We start from the raw sequence: 26,947 nt of genomic DNA on the forward strand, positions 1-26,947 counted from the left end.
GTTTCCTCCTACACATGCAAACAAGCCTTTACAAATTTAACTACACCAAACAGCAGAACCAGAGTGTGTTCTCTATTTCTCAAGCGTTATCCCCATTCTGTAGTTACACGTATCCTTGATCTGCACTATCATGCTCGGAAGAGTTTTGTTTGCTGAGTTCCACTTGACACACGTTGTGTAACTCTTTAGTTTTAGTTGCTGGCTTGCTGCTGCTGATGTGACCACACACATAAATACTTACTTATACATGTGTACACACAGGCCGTGATGGAGTCAGCTTGTTGTCCCTGGCTGGTGTTCAGCTGCATTAGCATACAAAGTTGTCGTTGCTGATGAAGTCCCTTCATCACCACAATCTCATACAACACTTGCTAGTGGCTCGCACCTCTATTATCATTCACTCAACGGAGTCTTTCTCTCACTCTGTCATGCTCCCATCTGGTTTTCACTACTACCTTCTTTTTACCTGATTTTGATTTTTGTCTTTTTATCTCATTTGGTTTTTCTCTCCGTGGCCTCACTTTCTTTCGTTTTCACCTTCCTTTCTCCACATCCTTATGTCGCCCTCTTGTTCTAACTCACATTCCTCGCCTTCTGTTTCTAACAAAATCCCTTCTCTTTGCTTCATTCGTGCCCCAAATCATTCTTTTCTCCTTTGTTCTCTCTCCAGTCTATGCAGAGTTTGTCTTCCTCGGTTTGTTCATGTCTGAGATGCTGATCAAGATGTACGGTCTGGGCATCCAGCCCTACTTCCATTCCTCATTCAACTGCTTCGACTGTGTGGTGAGTGCACAAACTCACACACTGAAACTAAGTGCAAAAAAAAAAAAAGTACTGATTATAAAATCCAACACTGCATTTAATCTCTCACTGAATTTATTAGTGTGGTGGTCTGCTTCTGTAGTAAGTTTTGTTTTTATTGGGGTTTTTTCTTATCAGTTTATTAATTCCTCAGCAAATGTGATCAGAAGCAAAGACTCTAACTCCAACACAGAGACATTTCCATTTAAATTCCAGTTTTTTGTTTTAAATTAAGCCATCTCAGGATTAAATGTTTAGTGATAGGTATTAGTAAACATGGGTGTTTTCTCTGTTTTGTGATCATTCAAAAACTAAAAGTGCAAAATGTGCCTGGTCAAATTTCTTTTAAAGTTATAACCTATGACTCCTTTTTAGCTTCAGTCTAATACTAGACTAATCTTCTTCTTATGACTTCTTCTTTATATAAGTAATGTTTACTGACAAAGCCGGTGGTCCCCTGGAAAGGACCCGACAATTCAAAGTAAAATAATAATAAAGAAAAATATGCATTTACCTCGGCTTCTTGGATAACTAAGCAGCATCCTAATAATGTCTATGGTATAAACAAGGGTTCTTGTGCCTTGGCAGAGGAAAAATTCTGTTTTCGGGGCTTCAGAGATTTTTTTTTGATAAATAAATACAAGCTTAAACTTCTAATAGCTGCTGATTGAACTCAGCATTCTGACTGTATTGAATTGTGTGTGCGTGCAGGTAATAGTCGGCAGTATCTTCGAGGTTGTGTGGGCCACCATAAAACCAGGCACGTCCTTCGGGATCAGCGTGTTACGAGCTCTGCGATTGCTCCGCATCTTTAAAGTCACAAAGTAAGTGTCTCTCGCTCTTCCTCTGACTTCTCTTAGACTTGCATGCTCTTCCATCAGTACACAAATGAGACGATGATGATAATGAAGCACATGATAAGAGGCTGAGCTTATGGTACATGTAATGAAAGAGAGTTGGATGTTTTTACTAGTGCACGTCATTCTATTTGGGACACCTGTTGGTTACTGGAGAAGCTCAGAGGTGGTAAAAACAGGAGGGTATACATGAAAAGGAGCAAAACAGCTCAGACACAATTTCATGTTAAAATTTCAAATTAACAAAATAAAGGCTGAATTTGGCTTAAAAACATGTACCTGTTCAGAGTTTACGTAAATGGTTTCGATCCTCTTCTTTATCGCTGCCCTCTTTCCTTCCTCCTCTCTCTTTTCTTCTATTGCTTACTTTTTTTGTTGTCTCATTTATCCTCATCATGTGTCCTTCTCCTTGCACACGTCCTCCTTTTCCTCAGGTACTGGGCACCACTTCGAAACCTGGTGGTTTCTCTGCTGAACTCCATGAAGTCCATCGTCAGCTTGCTGTTCCTCCTCTTCCTCTTCATCGTGGTATTTGCCTTGTTGGGGATGCAGCTGTTTGGAGGACAGTCAGTATCACCACTAACTTAAGAAGAAGCTCAACTGCCAGTATTAAATTTGAGCATCTATTTTCTTACTGTACATTTTCCTTTCTTCTCCTTAGATTTAACTTTGACGACGGAACGCCTCCTACTAACTTTGACACTTTTGCTGCAGCAATCATGACAGTGTTTCAGGTGGGGAAGAAAGCTTTGTGCCTGGTTTCTTAGAGAACGAAGCAAATATTAAAATGAGAGTAACTCGGTTTTCCAGACTCATTTCTACACTTCACATGACTGAATATTAACAAAGCCTATTGTTGTGCTGTCATCAGTCTTGTTCAGTTCTGACTGCAGGTCCAATGTTTCTGTGTTGTCTTGCAGTGATTTAGAAAGCTGTCTTTTGTTAGGAGCAGTTTTTGCTTTATTTTCTTTGAGTGACTTTGTCAGAGCTGTGTCACTCAAATGTACCAGCGGTATGTGTGTATCAGAGTGTGTAGAGGTATCTAAAGGGCTGAGGGCATTTAAAGTAACACAACTTCATGTCTAATTAGGGATATCTGATATTTGGATTGGACAGTGGTCCGATCCTTACTCGTAAAGCTTGATTGGACAATGTATGTATGGCTGATAAATTCAGCTTACTTGTTGTTTACTACAAAGCACATCAACAGCAGATTAAGCATGACGGTTATCGTAGCATGGAGGAATTTCACAGCAAAGCCGCTGCAGCTTGGAGACGTTGCAGTCCAGCAACTCCCAAAACCTTTTAACTAGAAATGGTGTTCAAGTGAGTTGACGCAAAAAAACCACCAGAATACGTAAAATCTCTGTGAATATTTTGCGTGTCGTGTATTTCGTTGAACTCCAGTGCTCTAAAGGCAGCCGTGCACACCAACTGTGTAATTTTGCTGAAAGAATTTGCGACATTTCTTTTTTCTAACCAAGCTCCAGTTTTCCAGTTTTTCAGATCTGAATAAACAGATCTGACCAATCAGATTATTGCATTTCGCAATACGTGCACTTGTAGCTCAAAACGCGCAGTACTAATATAGTAAAATAATACAGTTTTTAGCTCAGACACACAACTCGATGCTGCTCTGGGTCAATCAGATCTCCGAAATTATTTCTCTGGAAATATCGAGCGAAATATGTGCAAACCATGAAGTTCTCCCAGCTGCTGTGTTCTCTTTATTATGTGATTTTTGAGGATGAATATTCCACAAAAATGCAACACTTTCAGTGCGCATATACATTACACCACAAGCTCGGATCCAAATGTTATTGGTTAGGTTATTATTACTGCTTGATTACTTATTGTTAACAGATAAGTGGTCAAGCAGTGAAGCGACTAAAGGCTTTCACAGCAAACTCACTCCTTTTATATCAGACCAATGAAACTAAAACTCTCTCGACAGATCCTGACAGGAGAAGACTGGAATGAGGTGATGTACTATGGCATTGAGTCCCAGGGTGGAGTGAAAGACAAGGGGATGATCTTCTCCATCTTCTTTATTGTCCTGACACTCTTTGGCAACTGTATCCTGCCTTCACGCTTACCTGTGCATGTACTCAAATGTGCTGTATCTATATGTTCTAAGAAAAGTTATACAGATGCATATATTTTGTCATATACATAAAATTCAACTTGTTTTGCTTCTTCTGTCATTTGCTTATCTACAACATGTCGTATCTTTTTTGTCTCCACTTGCTTTTCATGAAAAACACTCAGCTTCCTGTCAGCATTTCTCCCTAACCTCTGCCACCACAGACACTCTGCTTAACGTCTTCTTGGCCATCGCTGTTGACAATCTGGCCAATGCCCAGGAGCTTACAAAGGTACAGGTCTACGTGTTATGCTATGTGTTACCAAGCTGTTGTCGTTAGCTAAAGCACTTGCAAGCATAATGATCTTCCTGACAGCTTTCACTGTGAGAATGCTTTGGGCCAGTTTATAGAAATATACACGGCTGATAAAAATTAAACAAACACTTTTTAATCAGAGTATAACATCAAGTTATACTCTGTTAAACTGATTTGGTCAGTTAAGTAGCAGAGGGAATTTTTCACCAGTTTCAGCTGCTTTGGTGTTAATAAAAACAACAGGTGCACTAGAGGGGTAGCAGTGAGACAACCCCCAAAACAGGAACGGTTTCACAGACACTGAGATTTTTTCCTCCTCATCTTTTGACGTTTTTTTTTTCTTTTTCACTAGTTTTGCATTTGGCTACAGTCAGTGTTACTACTGGTAGCATGAGGCGATACCTGGATCCTGCAGAGGTTGCACAGATAGTCTTCCAGGATGGCACATCAATTTGTGCCACTGCCAGAACATTTCTCCCGGCATAGTCTCAAAAGCATGAAGGAGATTCCAGGAGAGCTGGACAGGGCTGTAGAAGGTCCTTAACACATGAGCAGGACCGGTATCTGCTCATTTGTGCAAGGAGGGCCAGCATGACCTCTAGCAGGTTACTGGTGTGAATGTCTCTGACCAAACAATCAAAAACAGGGTCTGGCATCCTCTAGTGGACTCTGTGCTCACCCAAAATTTAGACCAGATTACTGTTCTTCTTTAACAGGATGAAGAAGAACAGGAAGAGGCAGCCAATCAGAAGACAGCACTACAGAAGGCAAAGGAGGTGGCAGAGGTCAGCCCTCTGTCAGCTGCCAACCTGTCTATTGCTGCGTGAGTTGACACATTTACACAGATAACCCTCAAAGATGTGAGTACATTCAAAACACTGCACATAAAATCCATCATGTGGCTGCAGTGACAAAGAGGCACAATCCCACGTGCAATGTTTGTTTTTTTTCTTCCAGGACTGTCTTTCGTAACATTTATGATTGGCAGGCATTCATTTGCACACAACACACACACACACAGTCACCATCACACTCTCACTGTTCTCTAAAACACGATAAAGCGATTGTTCTGAGAGTGAAAGGAACAGATTCAGGGCTTTGTGAAGGGAAGAAGAGCGAGAGGCGGACAGCCTGTAGAATCTTCTCCTGGCAGCAGAAACACTGACAATGGTATACATGAGAATGTTGCTCAAATAAACTCACTGCTCCTTTGGAAGCCACTAGACTTTTTAGTCGCTGTGGCTAACTGAGCCTGTGCTGAGAAGATTTGGTGCTGGTAAATTTGTGTTGGAGAGATGGTCCTCAGTCACAGGTGAAGATAATTTTTTCATAAAACTGCTCACAACATGGTCTGATTAATTTCTGAAAAAACTCCAATCTAATTTTATTTGTTGTTTTCAGTAATAATAAGGCAAGTAAGATGCATTTCTTTTATTCAAACCAGTATCAGCCAAACTGCAAAGCTCTTACCTAAACAGTCTACATGGAAAAATAAGAACATACCTAAAGTCATACATATAATTGGATTTTCCCTTTAAGGATGAACCGTTTTTACATTACTGCTACTGATGTGTGGCTAAATTTCAGTGGGTTTGTCCTCAAGTGTCTAATCCTTCTTTTCCTTTTTCTTTCTCACTTACTCATTACCATCTCTTTCCCCATAACACCTCTGACAACAATACAATGACACCAATTTCCTTGCTTATTCATTCTTCAACATCTTCACTTTATCTCCACCTCGTCCTCCTGCCTTACCTGAAATCACTCACGTCTGCCTTTCTTTTATTTTACTACACCCTCTTGTGTTTCCCCTCCATCTTCGCTGTAACTAAAACTCTTTTTCTCCTGCCTAACATCCCCTAATTTCCCCCAACAGTAAGGAGCAGCAAAAGAACCACACCAAGGGAAATAAGTCGGTGTGGGAGCAGAGAACAAGTGAGATTCGCCGACAGAACCTAATGACGAGCCGCGAGGCGCTCTACAATGAGCTGGAGCAGGAAGACTGGAAGGCGGGAGTGGAGGGAGAAGAGGTGAGGTGTTTCCCCCCCTAAGAAAAAAACACATATACACATATGTATACAGTCTACTCCTGATATATATGGTAAATATTTGTTGTAATGTGTGTAAAGCAATCTGTAAACACCTTAAAGGGATATTAACACCACTTCTTTTTGAATGGATGACTCTTGGAGAACACTTGTGACACATGTATTAATATGTAACATGACATTGAAAATCATCTGTTGTAAGGTCAAAAACATTGTATCAGAACGTTTGTGTCCATTGTTCTCCAAGAGTTGGAGATCCTGCTCAATTGCAAGTAATTTTAAAGCTAATCTATAATTCTGAGATTGAGTTTATCTTAACCCTCTTAGGTCCAAGTCATCATTGGTTATAACCCCAACAGCTGCTCCAAACCTTATGCATGTGTGCCTTTTTTGTCCCCTGATTACCAAGATTTTGGAAAACAGCTTAAAAAGAATTACATATTCTGATTGCATAGAGTTAGAGTTATGGTTTCCACTGATGATGACTTAGACCATAGATGGGTATTGAATGTAAAGTCTATTTAAGATCGGTAAACTTTATCTCACAGTAATATCCAATGTCCAGTCAATGTGACAGTCATTGCTTGGTGTCTTGATGCATGCTCAATCATCCAGGTAAGGAAATCCCAAAAAGTTGATTCTGTTCATCTGGACGTTGCATTTTCGTCCAGCTGAAAATGTCAAGATGAACAGGATCAACTTTTTGGGAGTCATGGCTCAGTGTTTGTCTTCTTTTCCATAATTAGATTTCATATATAAAACTAATAACTGCTGTGTATTCTGGGTCATAACGTAATCTACATGTTTTGATGCCAGAGTGTAATATCCCTTTAAGCCTGTGAAGGAGTGTTATTTTTGCAATGCTATATGGGACGGCTTGAAGCTGCGTGCTTGGGAGCAATGCAATATTAAAGTGGGGCATGCAGAGAAAGCAGTGGACTCAAAACTGGAATGGAGCAAAGTGCAAATCAGGAGTTGGCTGGATATGACTCAGCAAACTGTATGTTCACAGCTGGTTCTGTTTTAGCATTTTGTGGCTTTACAAATTAAAAAAAAAGTTTAAAAACTTGTTCACATGGAGCCAAAAATGGTGGTCTGTTTGCTGAACTGTGTATCTGTGACCCAGGGGAGGGAATGGGACCGGCACGAGTGCTGTAAATCCTACTTGTTTATTTCTGGGTTAACATATGTATATATAAAATATGATACCAAAGAAGGTTAAAATACTCCAGACTATATCTGATTTGCCAGCTTAGAAGCAATTGCTACTGCAACCCAAAATACATGAAAAGCTGATGTATTTTGCTTGGCTTGATGAGCATTTGCTTCTTTAAAACAGCAATTTAAAAGGTTTCAAGCATGCATGGATGGCAGTGTCATTGCTGTGGTTTTATTCTAGAGCAGCTGTTTTCTTTCCGTTTGCAGTATTGTTTTTTTTACTCATTATTACATGATTTACTGTCTTTTATTAATATACCATGGAAAACAACCACTAATGTTTAAATTTGCTACTTGCTACGTGAAAAAAAATTCCAAATGACAATTTAGATTTAAAAAATATACATCTTAACATAAATGATCACCTAGACAAGAGATTCATGTTTGCAAATGATAAAGAAAGATTTTAAGTCAGTCTCTAGGATTCAATTAAATTCAAGTAAATGTATTTGATTGAAATGTATTATAAGTGGTGTACTGAGACCTGCTTAGAAAAACATGATCATACATGGCTAGCTACTCCAGGGCTAACATTTGGCTGATGTTTGCATATAACCTCGTAATGTCATCTGCTACCCTGTCACCCTAACTCAGGCGTCTTACCCACGGAAAGGACGTGGTGACATGAAAACCCACTTGGACAGGCCGTTGGTGGTGAACCCACAGGACAACCGCAATAATAACACCAACAAGACCCAACCTGGAGAACTGCCACTTGACCAGGAGTACCGGCGCCAGGACATAGATCACTGCCGCCGTGCCGCCCACTGCTATCACTACGACCGCGATCACCATCAGAAACCCTTTGGGCCAGACAGCAGAGAGACAAGCCAGCTATCAGAGACCCGTATGGAGCACGGCTTCAGCTGCACATCTCTGGGTAATGTGGAGGCGAGCATAGAGGGCCGTCCAGGGGAGGAGAGGCACAGCCACCGGAGCCACCGGAGCCATCGAGGCCATCGGCACCGGAACAGGGAAGGCTGTGAAGCTCGCAGTGTTTCCCCCCACCAGAGTGAGGCAGGAGAAGGACATAATGAGAACAGGAGGGCCAGGCAGCACCGCAGGGCAGCAAGAGAAGGAGAGGAAGGCAGGCGACACCGATCCAGGGGGAAAGAAGGAGAGGGGGGGGAAATCGTGGAAGGAGAAGGGCGGAGAGCAAGACGACATCGACATGGCAACCATGATAAGAGCAAAGGGCATTGCAGAAGGTAAGGAAAGTCTCGAATTAATCCTGTCAGTCAGTATAGGTTGTTGTACTGGTGAATACAGTGGTTAGAAATGACCTAACAACCAAAATTATTGCAAACGTTTTCAATGAACTTGCTATCACTGTGCCTTTGAAGTAGTCACTTCCATCCTACATACAGTCTTAGATGGCTAATGGCTACAACCTACAGCCATTAAAGATACTATTTAAAACGCTGTCTGTAAATGGCCTGTATTTGTATAGCGCTTTACTAGTCCCTAAGGACCCCAAAGCGCTTTACACAACCAGTCATCCACCCATTCACACACTGGTGATGGCAAGCTACATTGTAGCCACAGCCACCCTGGCGCACACTGACAGAGGCGAGGCTGCCGGACACTGGCGCCACCAGTAGGCAGTGGGTGAAGTGTCTTGCCCAAGGACACAACGACCGAGCCTGTCGGAGCCGGGGCTCGAACCGGCAACCTTACGATTACAAGACAAACTGCCAACTCTTGAGCCACGATCATAAATGTCTCCTCAGTCCAGCTGTCATAACTTTATGATAGTTAAGAGTTAAAAGACCTGAGATAGAATGATTAAAGACTAGTGAGGACACCATTGATTGAAGTTCATTTGTGTTATTCACAACATTTCAAATCCATTTAAAATCTGATTGTCGAATCTAAACAATAAAAAGTATTAAGCAGCACAATTAGCCACCAAAACTTTGGTAAAGTAACATGAGTACTGTACAATTTTGTAGGTTCTAGTTAAAATCACACAATTATCACACAGCGTATACAGGGAGTGCAGAATTATTAGGCAAGTTGTATTTTTGAGGAATAATTTTATTATTGAACAACAACCATGTTCTCAATGAACCCAAAAAACTCATTAATATCAAAGCTGAATGTTTTTGGAAGTAATTTTTAGTTTGTTTTTAGTTTTAGCTATTTTAGGGGGATATCTGTGTGTGCAGGTGACTATTACTGTGCATAATTATTAGGCAACTTAACAAAAAACAAATATATACCCATTTCAATTATTTATTTTTACCAGTGAAACCAATATAACATCTCCACATTCACAAATATACATTTCTGACATTCAAAAACAAAACAAAAACAAATCAGCGACCAATATAGCCACCTTTCTTTGCAAGGACACTCAAAAGCCTGCCATCCATGGATTCTGTCAGTGTTTTGATCTGTTCACCATCAACATTGGGTGCAGCAGCAACCACAGCCTCCCAGACACTGTTCAGAGAGGTGTACTGTTTTCCCTCCTTGTAAATCTCACATTTGATGATGGACCACAGGTTCTCAATGGGGTTCAGATCAGGTGAACAAGGAGGTCATGTCATTAGTTTTTCTTATTTTATACCCTTTCTTGCCAGCCACGCTGTGGAGTACTTGGACGCGTGTGATGGAGCATTGTCCTGCATGAAAATCATGTTTTTCTTGAAGGATGCAGACTTCTTCCTGTACCACTGCTTGAAGAAGGTGTCTTCCAGAAACTGGCAGTAGGACTGGGAGTTGAGCTTGACTCCATCCTCAACCCGAAAAGGCCCCACAAGCTCATCTTTGATGATACCAGCCCAAACCAGTACTCCACCTCCACCTTGCTGGCGTCTGAGTCGGACTGGAGCTCTCTGCCCTTTACCAATCCAGCCACGGGCCCATCCATCTGGCCCATCAAGACTCACTCTCATTTCATCAGTCCATAAAACCTTAGAAAAACCAGTCTTGAGATATTTCTTGGCCCAGTCTTGACGTTTCAGCTTGTGTGTCTTGTTCAGTGGTGGTCGTCTTTCAGCCTTTCTTACCTTGGCCATGTCTCTGAGTATTGCACACCTTGTGCTTTTGGGCACTCCAGTGATGTTGCAGCTCTGAAATATGGCCAAACTGGTGGCAAGTGGCATCTTGGCAGCTGCACGCTTGACTTTTCTCAGTTCATGGGCAGTTATTTTGCACCTTGGTTTTTCCACACGCTTCTTGCGACCCTGTTGATGTTTGAATGAAACGCTTGATTGTTCGATGATCACGCTTCAGAAGCTTTGCAATTTTCAGACTGCTGCATCCCTCTGCAAGATATCTCACTATTTTTGACTTCTCTGAACCTGTCAAGTCCTTCTTTTGACCCATTTTGCCAAAGGAAAGGATGTTGCCTAATAATTATGCACACCTGATATAGGGTGTTGATGTCATTAGACCACACCCCTTCTCATTACAGAGATGCACATCACCTAATATGCTTAATTGGTAGTAGGCTTTCGAGCCTATACAGCTTGGAGTAAGACAACATGCATGAAGAGGATGATGTGGACAAAATACTCATTTGCCTAATAATTCTGCACTCCCTGTATACAGTGGTCCCTCGTTTATCACAGTAGTTACGTTCTAAAAATAACCTGCAATAAGTGAAATCCCCGAAGTAGCTTTATTTTTTACAATTATTATAGATGTTTTAAGGCTGTAAAACCCCTCACTACACACTTTATACACTTTTTTCAGACAGGCATGAACATGTTCACACTTTTCTCTCTTGTTTAAACACTCTTAACGTTCAAACCCTTGTAGAAAAACAAGTCCAGTATTATAGAATAAAACCAAAGTCACCCGCGGTTGCCTTTGACGGTGCAAAACATTTCATTGACATTGTTGTGTTTGTTGGGGAGAAAACGTACAAACATGCAGTGCAGCACTTCAGAGTCACGCTGCTAGCGATCAAAGATTTATGTAAATTTGACAAGCTGAACGCAATCTGTGCTGTACAGGAGACACGGCACGGGATTGATTGACAGTGGTGTACAGCCAATCAGGATGCAGAACACAATGAGCTGTAAAAAAAAAAAAAAGCATGCAAAATTGCACAAAAAATAATCCACGAAACAGCGAGGCCTTGAGAGGTGAACCGCGTTATAGCGAGTGACCACTGTATGTAGTTAATTTATTTATTGTACACTGAAAAAAATGAAATAAAAGGTTAAAGTTACTTAGTATTTATTTTTATTTAAGTATTTATTGTCATTGTCAGAGAACAATGAAATTGTGTTTGGGGCTTCCGTACAACCCGTAAATAAAATAATGAAGAAAATAATAAATACCCCTTAAAACCCAAGTGTAAATATTTAACCCAGTGTGACTCCAGTGCAATAAGACAATCCTTAGCAACAACATGAGAACATGACAAGTAATGTTCATAAGAAATTCAGACAAAGACCTGAGAAACATGACAAAGTACAACAATGCAACCCATTCAATATTTTTGTACTGTGAGATATGATGTCAGATATGATAGTTATCTATTTAAGAAAGGGGGGGGGGGGGGCAGGGGGGGAAAGAGAATAAAGATATGATGCACCAATGCAGACCAGTTCAGTGCTATTAAGAAGTTGGATATGGTTATTGTCCGTGAGAGGGGGGCAGAGAGTTCAGGAGCCTCACAGCCTGTGGATACAGGCTGTTGGCCAGTCTGGATGTTCTGGCCTGTATAGACCTGTACCTTCTCCCTGAGGGCAGCAGGTGGAAAAGGTGGCGCGCAGGGTGATGTTGGTCCCGCAGGATACTGTGGATACTGAGCGAGAGGGGAAGATATTACTAATCTCTGGCAGACTTGTTCCAATAATTCTGCCAGCTTCTTTCACCACCCGCTGGAGTGCTTGCTGATCGGCCTTGGTGCAGCTGGGGAACCACACTAGAAATCCATACGTCAGAACGCTGCTGATGGCACAGTTGTAGAAGTTCAACATCAGAGATCTGGGAATGTGTGCGCTCCGCAGTCTCCTCAGGTAGTAGAGGCGCTGTTGGGCCTTCCGTGCAACTGAGGTGATATGGTTGCCCCAGGACAGGTCCTCGGTCACAGTTACCCCCAAGAATTTAAAACTGCTCACCCTCTCCACCGCCTCACTGCCAATGAAGAGAGGCAGATGGTTGTTATGACCCTTCCTCCGGAAATCTACAATGATCTCCTTGGTCTTTTTGGTGTTTAAGACCAAGTTATTGTCGTGGCACCATGACTCTAGTTGTTGCACCTCTGTCCTGTAGTTTGTCTCATCGTTGTTGGATATAAGTCCGAGCACTGTAGTGTCATCGGCAAACTTAACAATGAGATTGGACGCGCAGGAGGAAATACAGTCATGGGTGAAGAGAGTGTATAGCAGAGGGCTCAGGACACACCCCTGAGGGGCACCGGTGTTGACCACAAGGGTGGAAGAGGTGTTCTTACCCACTCTGACACTCTGTCTACGGTTAGTGAGGAAGTCCACAATCCAGTTGCACAGAGAGGAGTTAAGTCCCAGTTGGTGGAGTTTGGGACGGAGTTTGTATGGCCGGATGGTATTAAAAGCCGAGCTGTAGTCTACAAAGAGGAGCGGTGCATAGGTGTTCCTGTGTTCCAAGTGCTTCAGTAATGTGTGCAGCACTGTGGCGATGGCATCCTCGGTTGACCGGTTCTTCCTGTATGCAAACTGGTGCGAGTCCAGGGATGGTGGAAAAGCAGCTCTGATGTGTTTAATGACCAGTCTCTCCAGGCATTTGGTGGGAATGGGGGTGAGTGCCACAGGTCTGAAATCGTTCAGACATGTGACATTTGACTGTTTTGGGATGGGAACGATGGTTGCTGCTTTGAAACAGGATGGTACCAGTGAACAGGACAACGAGGTGTTATATATAGAGGTGAAGACATCCGCCAGGTCCGCAGCACAGTCTTTTAGCACCCGGCCCAGCACTCCATCTGGCCCGGCCACCTTCCTGGTGTTAATGCTCCGGAACACACGCCTCAGCTCATGAGTGCTCAGGACTGGAGCAGGGTCGGTTGAGGGGAGAGGGGACAGGACAGGGTCGGTGTTCTCCCTATCAAAACGGGCATAAAAGAGATTTAGATCCTCAGCCAGAGTAGAACTGTCGGCTGAGGGTGATGGTGTTCTCCTTTTGTAGTCCGTGATAGCCCTGATGCCCTCCCAGACCTGCCTTGGGTTTGTGTTGTTCTCAAACCTGGCCTCGATACGCCTCCTGTGCTGCTGCTTGGCAGTCTTGATGCCTCTTCTCAGGTTGGCCCTGGCAGCACTGTATGCCTCCTGGTCCCCGGATTTGAAAGCGTTGTTCCTCGTTCGAATAAGTTGTTGAACTCCGTGTGTCATCCAGGGTGGATTATTAGGGAACACATGGAGTCGTTTCCAAGTTGTTACATTGTCCACACAGAAACAGATGTAGTCCAAGACAGTGGAGGTATAACTGTCCAATGCGACACGATTGTCAGTGTCCTGCACCTTGAATACATCCCAGTCTGTGCAGTGGAAACAGTCCTGAAGCATCGGAATAGCATCCTGCGGCCATGTTCTCACGGTTTTGGTTGTAATCCCAGTGCTCTTGATCTTTTGTGTGTATATTGGGTGTAGCAGAAGGGAGAGATGGTCTGATTTACCCAGGCGGGGATAAGCCTGGGCTCTGTATGCATTCGCCATTTTGGTGTACACCTGGTCCAACGTTCTATCTCCTTTGGTAGGTTCAAGGTTCTTTATTATTTGTCACATGCATAGTTATACAAGTATAACACACAGTGAAATGTAGCCTGACACGCTCCTCGACATGTGCAAAAATATATACACACATATAGTATATACACTGGGTGAATGTGCAGTAGTAGCAGCAAGCAGGTGAATTCTGTACATTAATATGAATATTAATATGGTAGCACACTTCAGTTTGATGATCTTTAATCAGTTATGTAACTAAAACTTGTAAAAGTGGTCAATTAGTTTAACTCACCTGGTCATTTTGTTCAGTATGACTTTAGTGATTTGATCTATTCAACAGCCTGCAGTCCTGTTCATATTATATACAAAACGTAATGCAAAATGAAAGAAGACATTCATTTGTTTTAATAGATTTACTGTTCAGTAATGTAATTCCCGGAACAAGTAAAAGTACAAATGTGTTCACGCTAGATGTCCTTCTTAATATTTTTACCCAGCTCTTTGGGACTGATTTTAGTTGTGGGTTAAATGAGAGAGCAATTAGTAGAATCAAACACCAGAAAGGTAGAATTTACTGCATGAAGTCCAAGTTGCTGTTTTGCTATGAGGGTCCCTGGTGCCAAAAAGCTGACTCAAAGTGCTGAGAGGTCATCGTCTGTCAATGTTGTAACATCCTCCATGAACATGGTTTAGGACAGATGAGGGTGTGACCTCATCTCCCAGAGCTAGTTGTCATTCACTAACAAACAGATCCATTTAAAATCTGAAATTCAACCAAATTGTTCACTGATTAAATCTACTGCACACTTAGTTGATCAGGGCTCCATTTCATCGCAGTGTTCCTTAACATTCTTCATATATCTGCGTTGCACATTTTAAGACAGTGAACATCTAGGCTAAATGTCCTTGAACAGTGCAAAGCTATAAATGCAAATTGCAGTGTCTTTGTAACCAATCAGATAGCTCCTTACATTGCTCCACATGGCTAATTTGTATTGCATTGTCTACAAGGATCAAAGGAGTTAGGGAAATAGCTAATACAATAGTTAATCTATTAGCTAATTTCACAGCTAATTCCATAGTTACTCCCATTGCTAATTTTGTAGGTAATCCCAAAGAAAGCAGGAAAAGGAAATGCAATGAAATAATAGAATGGAAAAGAAATGAAAAGGCCATTTTAAATGTTAGTTCTGAATTTAGAATTTTGTAAAGACTGTTTATTGAGAGTTTAAGACTTTTAAATTAAAACTACCAGGCTATGTATTACAACCATATAAAGACACATATCAAGTGCATCATAGGATATTGGCCTTGGTAGAGAATCTGCCCTTCTGTGTGCTCTGCGTTGCTCTTGTGACATCTCCCCCATCTCTTTTTCCTTCATCAGGGAACACCACAGTACTGGACCAAGCCTCTCTACCACCCGTCCTATACAGCAGTATAATGAGGACCTGGACAACTTCCGCAACAACAGCAAGCTGGCCAATGCCCACGAGCACCCTTACGCCCTACCACCAGATCACCCTGACCATCCTGACCATGTCAATAACCTGCTCAACTGCCGCGATGCTGATACCCACACGCTGCTTCACAGCATGGACAGCTTGATTCTCACTAGCATGGTTAAACCTGACTACACAGCCATAGAAATGCCCCCTGTCTACCCTTACCCCTCGACCAACGCCATCTTACAAGGTGAATCTTGGAGGCTCGTATGACTATAAAACTAAAGATGGCTTTTTGGGGTCTATAATTTGTTTGATAGGCATCTTCTAGTTTAGACAGAGAGACATTAATGCAGTACAAACTGTACTTCTGACTGGTTGTACTGACTTTAACGTTAGAAGACTCTTCGAGAAACATGTCAAAGATACTTTCAAAAATGTATAAAAGAGTGTGTTTTTTTTTTATGGGTCAGATTGCAAAAACATTATACTCTAAAATATTATTTATTTCTGATGCCATTATACCTTCATGGTATTTCAGAGTATTTTTCAACAATAAAATGTAGTGCTAATGCAACGAGAGCTAACGCAGTAACGAAAAACCTTTCTGGCAGGTACCCAACTATAATAATATGCACTCCTTACGCTCCAATAATGCCTGATAATTTCTGCTGCAGCAGCTACCTGCGCTTACTGAAAGGACATAGGATTGTGGACAATGTGGTCAATAAACTGCATTTGTATACACTTAGATATGGCAATAGACGAATGTCTGGCCTCCACCTTTTTTTATTAATACTAAACTGCATGGCTGCAGTTTTATTTTTACCTTAAACCAAACGTTCACAGTCACCATTGCTTCCAGACTGCTGCCTGTTCAACCAATAAAGAGCGCCCTCCAGTGGTCCCTCATGAGCAGTTCACTACAATACTGCACCCCAGTCTAACTTTTTTTATCAGTTTAATTTATTTTTAAAACATGTTTTTGACTGTACTATAATACACTGCATAATATCACTGCAGTGACACCTAAATTAAAATTGTTGGCTTTCCTCTTGAACTTAACAACAGTGCAATATCAGTCTTTATGTGTCAAACGTTGTCTCTTTGTGTTTGTCGATTCTGAGTTCTCCCTGTTTTCTTTGCTGGATTTTCTTAGTGAACAAGAACGCCAACACCGACCAGAAGAAAAGTGAGGAGAAGAAAGAGGAGGAGAGCGAGGGCGGAGATGAAGATGGCCCCAAACCCATGCCTCCTTATAGCTCTTGCTTCATATTGTCCACCACTAACCCGTGAGTATATACTCTGTGTGTGTGTCTGTGTTTATACACAAACACAAGCTCCAAGCTTTGTACCATGCTGTTTTCTAGAATATGGAAAAGTTATTGTAAAGGAAAGTTTTTCTTTACAGCCTCAGACATATTTCATATTTAATGTGTTGTGGGGTTTTTTGTTTATTATTTCTTAACATGCACACGCATCTGTGTGTCTGCGCCAGGTTTCGGAAGTGCTGTCACTATATCCTGACTCTGAAGTATTTTGAGTTCACCATCCTTTCTGTCATCGCTATGAGCAGCATCGCTCTTGCTGCAGAGGACCCTGTCAACCCTAAGTCACCGCAAAACGATGTGAGACACGACTATGTGTTTGTGTTTTTCTGTCTGCATCGTTCTTCTTTTTTGATGGGATGTGTACAACAGATATAAAAATGAATATTTTGAGAACTTTTAGCAAGATCTGGGAATAGTATATGGTTTTAAAGTAAAGTTATTAGTTGTTAATAAATCCTGTCAGTGAAGAGGTCAGCAGTGGTGATATAAATAGCTTGTGCTAGGGCTAGAAGGATTTGGCTACAGCTAAATTGTTCATAATACATATTAATCATAGGTATCACATCATCCTAATTAATATTTCCTTTTTACATACCTATTGATAACACCCACATGTGATAACAAGGAGTGATTGCAAGGCAGATATTTTGCAGTTTTGCAACCGACAGTTCATATCCGGCACACAAGATTTCCTGTTCCATCGATGGATTTCCTTGCATCCAACCAAAGCTTACTCAAACAGGATTGGTCGGTAGCAATGCAAACCAGAAAGCTTCTATTACCAATGTAGGCCCTTGGCTATAGATCACATGCAAATATCTCTTTGCGGATTCTGTTCATCAACCCAGGTTTCCCCAACCTTATAAACAGTACGTTTGCATAATGACTGAAACTAACACCACCAACAAAAAATAAGCTGTGGGGTCAATTTCTTGATCATTAACCATGATGATTCTTGATCATCGTCACTGGTGCTCGTCTTAGTCATTATGTAAATGGAGGGTTGGGAAAACCTGCCATCAGCTGAGACTGAAGAAGTCACCTCCCACTGAAAATGCTACATCACGATGAACAGAATCAACTTTTTGGGATTTCCATAAAGACGTATTTCCTTACCTGGATGACTGATCATGCATCAACACATGTCTTTATGGAGATTGGATATTTAGTAGCTTTTTTTTCTCTGTTATTACATTAAATCAAGATTTAGAGAATGTGGAGGATAGGTTAACACCGCAAAGAAATATTATGACAAAAGAGAAGAAATTATGAATAATCTCACTCACGGCAAGTGGATTTTGTGATTGAGCTGTTTGAAAATGGAAACCTAAAATAGGTTTAGAACTAGGATCATTGTCTTTCTAGTGTGTACTTTTTTTTCTTTGCTAATCTCTCCTCCGTTTGTCGCATCTTTTCTCACTCTGATTCATCTGCTCTCTCTAATATGTTAATTTATCTCATGGTGTTGTGTCCCTCCGCAGGTGCTGCGTAATTTTGACTACGTTTTCACAGCAGTCTTCACATTTGAAATGTTGATCAAGGTAACAAAGTATCACAGTGCGACTGTGTGTGACTCTCTACTTTGAGCCCTTTTTTGTGCAGTTGTATGAGGCGTCCTCTGTTTGTGTGTGTGTTTCTGTATTTGTTAAGGCCAGCGTGCTTTAGAGGGTAAAGTCAGTGTCCCTGTGTATGTGTGTATATGAGTATATATCATGCTGAGCACACTCCTTGTCTTCCAGATGGTGGTGCTGGGCTTGTTTCTCCACGAGGGATCCTACTTCCGTGACTTGTGGAACATTCTGGACTTTATAGTGGTTAGTGGTGCTCTGGTGGCCTTCGCCTTCACGTAAGTTCCCCTCCCCATCCTCCTCTTCATCTACTCCACTATCCTTCCACACCCACACACACATTTAACCATTGACAGAAAGACCTTTGTCAGTCAGCCGTGTACGTCCAATACACTAGGCGAGGCCCGGCTTCCACCCTCCTGTTGTCTCAGTCTGCTCTGCGTCAGAGCTCATCATCCCCTCTTGTCTAGTATCCCCTTCGCTCTGTTCCCGTTTCTGCTTCTGTCCATCTTTTTTCCCAGTCTTTTCTGTTTTCTGTAGGCTGACTCCTTTCCATTTTCATCTCTATTTCTGTATTGGCCACCATCACATGTGTCATCATATCAGCAGGTCTTTCTCGATGTTCAGTCGCCACCTTCATCTCGACAACTGACGGCGATCCATAACTAAAATGTATCCCTGATATTTCACACTTAAAAGATCATCACCATCTTTTATTTAAAGAGGCTTTTTGTTATACTGTCATCTTCATTTCAACCACTGTAAGAGTTTCCCAAATCATTTCCCACACAACTGTCTATAAGCTATAAAGTGCAACCTGCTCCTTATCAACATTTTCTCCTCCCAAATCTTCCTTGCTCCCGATCCCTTTTTTCCCTGTTTGCCAATCCATGCCACTCTGATTTCCTTCTAACCAGGCCGTGAGTCATCTCTTTCGTCCTTCCTTCCCTTTTCTTGCATCTCAGTCCCTGACTTAGATCCCCCAAGCCCTGCTTACCAACACTCCCCCCAGGTCCTCTTCAGCCCATGTCCCTGCTGATGCCTTCTCGTCAAACACCTTTCAACTCCCTCTCTCATATCAGCACCTCCCCCTCTCTATATTCACCTACCCGTTTTCTCAGTGTCATCGCCTACACCTCTGTTGTTCCTAACATATGGCAGAGAGAGTAACCTAGCAAGGGAGTGCTGTACTGCTCTCTATGATCTTAGTTGGCCTCTCCGTACTGAACCACAGCCCCTGGGTGTATGCCATGAGAACTCCCACAGGAAAAGTTGGGAGATCATCAAAATTAGTAAGATTCATCCTCTGTCGGCCATGAGTGTCAGTTTTTGAGATATCTAAGGGTGGACTACAGAGGAACATTATTAGGAACTAAGTAATAATACTAGAATGTGCTATATATTTAAAATACATTTGGCACAAAGATACAGTGGAAGAAATGTAAGAAAATCTGATGGTACTCAATTTAGAAATGAACACCATCAGATTAAATGCAGATTTATTCAACGTTGTTGAAACAGTGCAAAGTTGCTCGCCGTATGGTTCACATCTGGCTGTAGAGTACTCCTGCTTTGAATTTTCATGCTGTATGTTAAGAAGAGGTGTTGCCCATTGCTCCCTAATTTACCATTAATCCCACAAACCACAACCTCCAATCTTTGTTGAGTACAACTCCTATTATCCGCTCCTGATTATTCAGATTCCACCAAATGCACCATTCAAGCTTCCACTCTCCAAAACCCATTGTATCCAACATCCTCCACCTCGTCATTCTTCCCCATGCCCCTGTCCGGAGGTCAAAATTAGTCATTCCGTGGGGGTGAGGGCGCCCCAGACACCTTTAACCCTTTAATTGCCCAGGCTCTACATCCGCCACTTGGAAGAACACTTGTCCCAGGAAGGACTCATCTCCTCAGCGTCCCTCCTTACTTCTCTTTTGCCAGCACACACTCAAATGTACACACATACTCCTCCACCATTCTGACCATGTTAATGAAACTGGAGGCACAGGTATTTAACTCTCCTTTTTCTGCACGACCCAGGAAAGTACATGGGAGGGTAATAAGCAAGGCATGCTGGGGCAGGGTGTAGTGGATGGAATGATTTAGTAGACGTTATTGCGATGGATACAGCTGAAGGGATCATTTGTGTGTTTGTGTTTGGTAGAAAATAAAAACATGCATTCTCCTCAGCTCTCTGGATGCCTATTGCATGTCTTACTTAGTGTCTACATGAACACTTGCTGTGATGGACAGTAGACAGCATCACTAAGAGCTATGTTCATGATGTTTTAAGCAAAGGATTATCTCCTAAATATGGCATCTGTATCTGAGCAAATAGCTACTGTAAGGGAGTGTTCAGATTAAATATGAAGCGTGTTTTAGAGACAGCACCACTGCATGAAAACTTAAGGGGTAAGAAATCGGAATGTGACGTGAAGTGAAGCTTCTTGTTTTTCTTATTTTATTTTTTTTTAGAAAATCACAACAGCAATCCAACCATTTATTTTTGTTATGAAGAACATTTTTTAAAACAGGTTATATGAAGAAAAACAATAACGTAAGGAGAAAAGAACATTTACTCATTTCTTTACTGCAGAGGTACCGAAAATAGTATCAAGTATTAAACTGGGATTGGTATTAAATCAGCATCCTGACAACCATAAAATGATACTTGATGAGAGTACTAAAGCTTTTTTGTTTTATCAAATTATTATTTTGTGGATTTAGGTCATCAATACAGATTACACAGATTAGACAGATCGAGCGCATTGTTAGATTAAATCAAATGCTAGCTGTTACCATATCCTTCGATTCTTTGATTAATTCTTGACACTTAATCACATTTGATCTTAATGCCACAACTTGTGACACTTTGTACTGAGTCCAAAGACACAGAGTATACCAAATTATATTCGTGATATAAGGCCAGAAAGTGGAATTCTCACCCAATGTGAACAATTACTTGCTTCTTTTCTAAATCATCACAAAATCAGCTCAGCTCAACTATGTACAATCATTCATACATATCAATCAGCCACAAAATGTAACGAACTAATAGGTGAAGTGAATAAGGTAGGAAAGAACTGCCCAGAAGTGTGTCTGTAAGAAGCCAGAAGCACTGATCTGGCTTCCAAATTCCCAACAAACCAACAAAAGATCCATAGCTAACAAACATCCCAGGCTCCCCGAAGTCCCGTATCCTTCCCTTATTTTAGGAGGACAAAGAAAGGGCAACATAGTATTAGTTATGGTGTAGCTGAAGGGTGAATGAACACATATGCGCTGGTCAGTATTTGAGTAGATGTTAGCTGACCAGGGAAGCTGCAGATGCAGGCAAATACAGCATAGAGAAAATAGGGTATCAAATTATAAGGCGATACTCTACAAATTGAACTTGTCACACTGTTGGTGAAGCACTGCAGATAATATTAATAGTAATAAAAATAGTAACTTTTTTATACCTAATTGATTATAAGGTCTTAATTGGTTTTACCTTTAAAAGCACCAATCCAGCACCACCTATGGTAAATGGCCTGTATTTGTATAGCGCTTTACTAGTCCCCAAGGACCCCAAAGCACTTTACACATGCAGTCATCCACCCATTCACACACCCATTCACACACTTATAGTACCCGGGTTTTAGATTATTTTGGTTAGGCAAGGAAAATGTCAAACACACACAAGTATAAATAGCAAAATATATAAATAGTAAAAGGTGACAATTTTCCACCACTTTAGAAAGAAACACAAACAATTGTTTCAGATGGATGATAAATTTGTAATGGCAAGTTAAAAATCAGTCCACTGCTGCACCCTCCCCAGCATGACTCGCCACTGAAAAGAAGATGCCTCCTGCCCCCCTGCACTGGTGTTCCTCCCCTCTCCTCTCCCCTTATTTACTTCTTGAATCACCCTTCCCGTTTCTCTTTAGGATGCTCTCGCACCATTTCCCCTCACACCTTCGCCTCCTCTCTCCGCCCTCTTTGTAGTTTTCTCCTTTGCCTCCCCAATCCTACCATCCGCTTCAGGGCTGAGCTACCAGACATTTTTACTTAAGGGGGCGAAGGCTTCACTCCCACCTGTGTAATTCCACTTTGACGCATGACATTCTTTAAAAGCAGGTACATCACAGAACCATTGTACAGAGGGTTTTTTAGCATGGTCGCAGTACAATGGCTTCGTATTTTTATGGGTTTTGAACACAACAACCACGCTTTTGGCACCTTTCATTCTCCAAAATAAATGCTGAATGATACAGTGTCATTAGTGAAATTTGCATGCACTCACAGTACACTGTGAAAGTGTCTTTCCTCTCCCGTTGACGGTGTGTGTGTATGGGAAAGTGCACACAAATCCTGGTTTCTTGAGTGTCCGCTCGTGATGGATGTCCTGTGTATATATTTATGCGCTCTAACGTGTCAAGAAAACCTGGAACCGGCCACTTGGAAAGATTTAACGCCTTTCTCTTCTCCTGTGTAGATGTGCATGCAAAGCAAGCTTTGATAAAATCCCGCTAGATTTGATTGCAGATCTAATGAGGGCAATTTGTGCTGTAGGCCTTGTCTAATTGATCATTATGGTGTGATAAGATAAGAATTGGTGTAAATGGATGCAGCAATTGAGTTTCCTCCTCCAGCCGTGAAGGTAATTCTTCATAGAGATGGTAGCACAGCAGGCCGCAGCAAAAGACAGCCAGGAGGGAGGGAAGATTTGCACGTCTAGAGTCTCAGCAGGGGGCCTGATTCACAGAAGTGCTCTTATTATAACTGCAGAGCTCAATAAGGTACCTGAGAGTAAAGCAGCACTGATGGAATAAAAGGTACATTGCTGCAACGTAAGGAGGCACGAAGAGGCTCAACAAAACTATATTATTATATTTTATTTTAAAGTGTAAATCTTTTACATTATATGTCATGTTACAGAATCTACTCTAAAGAGTTGTAGTGTTATTTAATAAATTACACAGCCCCCGTTTTTATTGCATTCGATTGATTTGAGCCAAAATGTTCTAAAAAATATAAAAGCATTACATTATGTGCTTATATTATATTAGCATAATATATTACTATGATCCCAGACTGCTTCGATGAAGTCGATGTCTGAATTCAGATTTATGACTCCATAAGATGTGTCGCCGCTGATTTTCAGTCCAGTTCTTGTGTAATTTAGCACACCTCAGCATTTTCTCCCTGTTTCCATGTCAAACTGTGTTATCTTTGGCTTTTTTAGTAGCTTCAGCTACAGAAATGTGAACAAATGATTTTAAAATTGTGTAGCCACAACACTGGTTTATTCCTTGAGTTAGGTGCTGTTTTTATCTGTGAATAACTCACAGTCAGTGTTAAGTGGTTTTACAAAGAAACAACACAAACCCCAAAACGTTCCTCTGAGAAAGCTCAGGTACAAGGACTGGACTTAAAATTGAGTATTAAAAAAGGAGCCGATGTTAAATAAAAACTTTATGAAATCTGCAGAAAGCCTGGAAAGGTATTTCTTAAGACCACTTGATAAACAGTTAAGTATAAAATGTGAGGTTGTTCATGTGTGTTACCATGAATCATTTATCATTTTTAAGGGAATATCTACATAAAGCGATACAGCCCATTTTAAAAGACTCATTCCAGCACTGTTCCAGTGTGTTCCCTGGACAAAAACATAGCTCAGGAAGCTCAGAAAAGGAGCTCAGTTAAACAGAAAATATTAAGCTAAATCAAGTAAAGCAGCTTAAGGATAAATATCAGTACAATCCTTTCAAAGGAACCGATGATTAGAAATCATTTTCCAGTTTGGTCAGCACTGAAAACTGTTGTGCTGATCTAAAAAGAAAAAGAAAAAGAACACTTGCTAGTTGGTTTGGAGAATATGTGTTTAATTATTGTCTCAAAATGACAAAAAATGAAAAATATGAAAGTATTATTTTTTCAAAGGAATGAACGGTATCATGTGACAGCCTGTAGTGCGTCCTTCACAGAACACCACCAGTTTTTCTCAAAGGAGTCGTACACCCTGTTGCAAACTTTCTTTTTAAATCTTTTTTTAAACTAGAAATTGTTTTTTTTTCAAGGTGAAAATTTAAGACTGTAATTAAGCCAACATTGCCTAATGCTACAGAGCCCCAACGAGCCAAATGTAAAGTGGTTTTTGGCTCAATAAATATTCAGATCAATAATCATTTTAATATAATAAGCTTACATTAGGGTTGGACACATCGATAAGAAAATAGATGGATGGAATTTGCATTAGGTAATGCGATGTGTTGCTGGAAAAACAGAGTGGTGGTTACTGAAAATGGGCTTCTGTGTACCTATGTACATATTCCATTAAGAATCATAAGTAATATATGATTAGTGATTCCTTTAGTCATTAAGTATAGTGTATTTCTGATAAGTTACACTAAACTTTTGAGTGATATTCTAGCTGACAGGTATTTCGGTATCCCACTCAGTGTTTTTTATGGAGACGAGGTGGGCATGGAAAGGAATAATCTGTGTGCATGCGTGTGTGTGTTGATGGGTGGAGGGTGTGTATTTGTAATCGGGTATGCAGGTATGCCCATCTTGCTGTCCTTTTTTGTCTGTCTCTCATGTGAATGTATTTTTTCCTGTTTCTACCAAACCCCCTCTCTCTTGTGTCTGTCTTTGTTGGCCTCTTTGTGTATGTGTGTGTATCTGTGTGTGCGCGTGTGCTTGTGTCTTTCTATGTCTTTTTTCCCTTCCCTCCCCCTCTTCCTTTCTTTCTCGTCTTCTTTCTCTGTCTTTCTTTCTGTCGCTGTCCCTGACTCTTGCTGTCTCCATCTTCGGGGAAACTCAACAGGAGCGTCAGCGGGTAAAGTCCTTCCTCTGCCCTGCTCTATCCTGCTGTCTTCTTTTCTCCATCACCGGGTCAAATTGGCTTCTCTCTCTTTCTTTCTTTACTGTTCTTGTCATCCATACTCATTCTCGCCGTATCATTTCCACTTGTTCTCGTTTCCACCGCTGTGTCCACAAACCACAGGAAACCATCTAAACACCTCAGTAGATTTGACTTAAAGGCTTTGATTTGTAATAATACCTTGTTTAATGAACGCACAACTTAAAATTACCAGAACAATAGTATCAAAGTGACACCCCACCCCCACTGTCGTTTTGTAAGCTCTTTCTAAAGGAGGCTATAAACCTTTTCTGCGCGTGTGTCCCTCCCTGTTATTGGCCTGTATTCTAACCTAATTTCCTAGAATTTATGTTTTTGTTTTGGCTAAATTGCAACAGCAAATGTTTTTTGGTTTTTTTACCTTAGACATAGCCATCATGCTGTCATCCGTAGCGTTTTGAATTTGCATTTTGAAGCCTTGCTATGTCTTTCTCCAAAATCTTGTTTTTCAGTCCCAGAAGTGACCAAATTTAGACAAAAGCATGGAGTGTAATTCTATTAAATAAGGCTATGAAATTTTCATTACAAGGTACATCTACAAACCATGTGACAGGAATGTCAAACTCATTTTACATCATGGGCCACATGGAGCCCGCTTTCATCTCAAGTAGACCGGACTGATGAAACTCTTCCTGTTAGTGTAAATAAGTTGAATCCCTAAGATATCTTAATATAAAAAACTAAGTGCATGGCTCTTTGGGCTTAAATTGTAAGAAATAAATGTGCAAAATCACATAAAAACCTCTGGTGGCTCATTGGCCAGACTGTTCTGTAATTATAAATCAGAAAGCTTTTTGTTAATTCACAGAAAATAGCCTTTTTTAACTGTGGAAACATATAAAAATAATATATAAAACTTAACTTTCTATACTAGTGAAAAAAATGGGTGTGTATCCTAGAAACACTGATACCTGCTGGAATTTCATCCAAAACAAATTTTTGGTGCAATCATAAATACTCAGCTCAACAGTTAGACATTTTAGCACGCAACTCACTTTAGGAGCCAGCCCCAAGTGGTGGGTTAAGGAAATGCAGAGCCTAACCAGTAAATTAAATCTATAAAAGATGCATGTAGCTACAATTACACCGGCCATTGTTTTGAAGCCTCAAGATGAGCGTTTTTGCCATCAGCAGGAAAGCCTGTAGAGCGATCAGTAGTCCTTCTGTAGGACTAGAGAGTCCCAGATATATCTGGGACTCTCCACCATTTGACCATTTGACCATTGACCATTGACCATTTGACGCTTTTCTTTGCAAGCTCCTTTGACGACTAGAAGTCTTTTGCGTCCTGGTGGCCTTCAGATTAAATGTCACATTGGCTTTTTTTTTTTGCACCTGATCGAGGCAAAGTCATGTGGTTTTGCAAAATTTGCAACTCCCACGGGAAAACTTATTGTTCTACACCTTACAAACACCGCTGCAAAGCTTCTGAGCAAGTGCATTCTGTGGCTGTTATACATCTGGTGGTCAGGAAAACCCATTGTGTTGAGTCTGGTATCTTTTGTTTTGTCACCCAGAAAATGTAGAATATTTGCAAGACTCTACTGGTGTGGTTGTGTTGCTACACAGATGAAGGTGAAATACAGGCTATTACTATAGATGTGCCTTTGGGCTAAATTAGGCAACTTTCTATCAATAGATAATGTCATAGATAATCCCACATTGAAATGCAAGACAAAGTATTTTGTGATATTTTTACATG

General features: G+C 41.1%; 1 protein-coding gene across 10 annotated transcripts in view; it reads left to right on the forward strand.

Moving 5' to 3' along the window:
• Positions 1-26,947, forward strand: part of cacna1ab (calcium channel, voltage-dependent, P/Q type, alpha 1A subunit, b) — a 148,514-nt gene that overhangs the window by 75,993 nt on the left and 45,574 nt on the right. For all 10 annotated transcript variants that reach the window (XM_086294826.1, XM_086294832.1, XM_086294834.1 and 7 more), the window contains exons 12-25: positions 671-783; positions 1,513-1,625; positions 2,093-2,224; positions 2,320-2,392; positions 3,613-3,733; positions 3,966-4,033; positions 4,774-4,880; positions 5,934-6,087; positions 7,918-8,531; positions 15,376-15,683; positions 16,593-16,725; positions 16,932-17,061; positions 18,246-18,305; positions 18,504-18,610. In XM_086294826.1, the coding sequence (XP_086150952.1) occupies positions 671-783; positions 1,513-1,625; positions 2,093-2,224; positions 2,320-2,392; positions 3,613-3,733; positions 3,966-4,033; positions 4,774-4,880; positions 5,934-6,087; positions 7,918-8,531; positions 15,376-15,683; positions 16,593-16,725; positions 16,932-17,061; positions 18,246-18,305; positions 18,504-18,610 (2,233 nt within the window). The remainder of the gene's footprint in view (positions 1-670; positions 784-1,512; positions 1,626-2,092; positions 2,225-2,319; positions 2,393-3,612; positions 3,734-3,965; positions 4,034-4,773; positions 4,881-5,933; positions 6,088-7,917; positions 8,532-15,375; positions 15,684-16,592; positions 16,726-16,931; positions 17,062-18,245; positions 18,306-18,503; positions 18,611-26,947) is intronic.

The sequence above is a fragment of the Aulonocara sp. 'chitande type north' Nkhata Bay genome, linkage group LG6 (assembly GCF_057382095.1).
Source record: "Aulonocara sp. 'chitande type north' Nkhata Bay isolate Kocher_YH1m ecotype deep benthic linkage group LG6, A_spYH_male_GT1.1, whole genome shotgun sequence".
NCBI classification, from domain to species: Eukaryota; Metazoa; Chordata; class Actinopteri; order Cichliformes; family Cichlidae; genus Aulonocara; species Aulonocara sp. 'chitande type north' Nkhata Bay.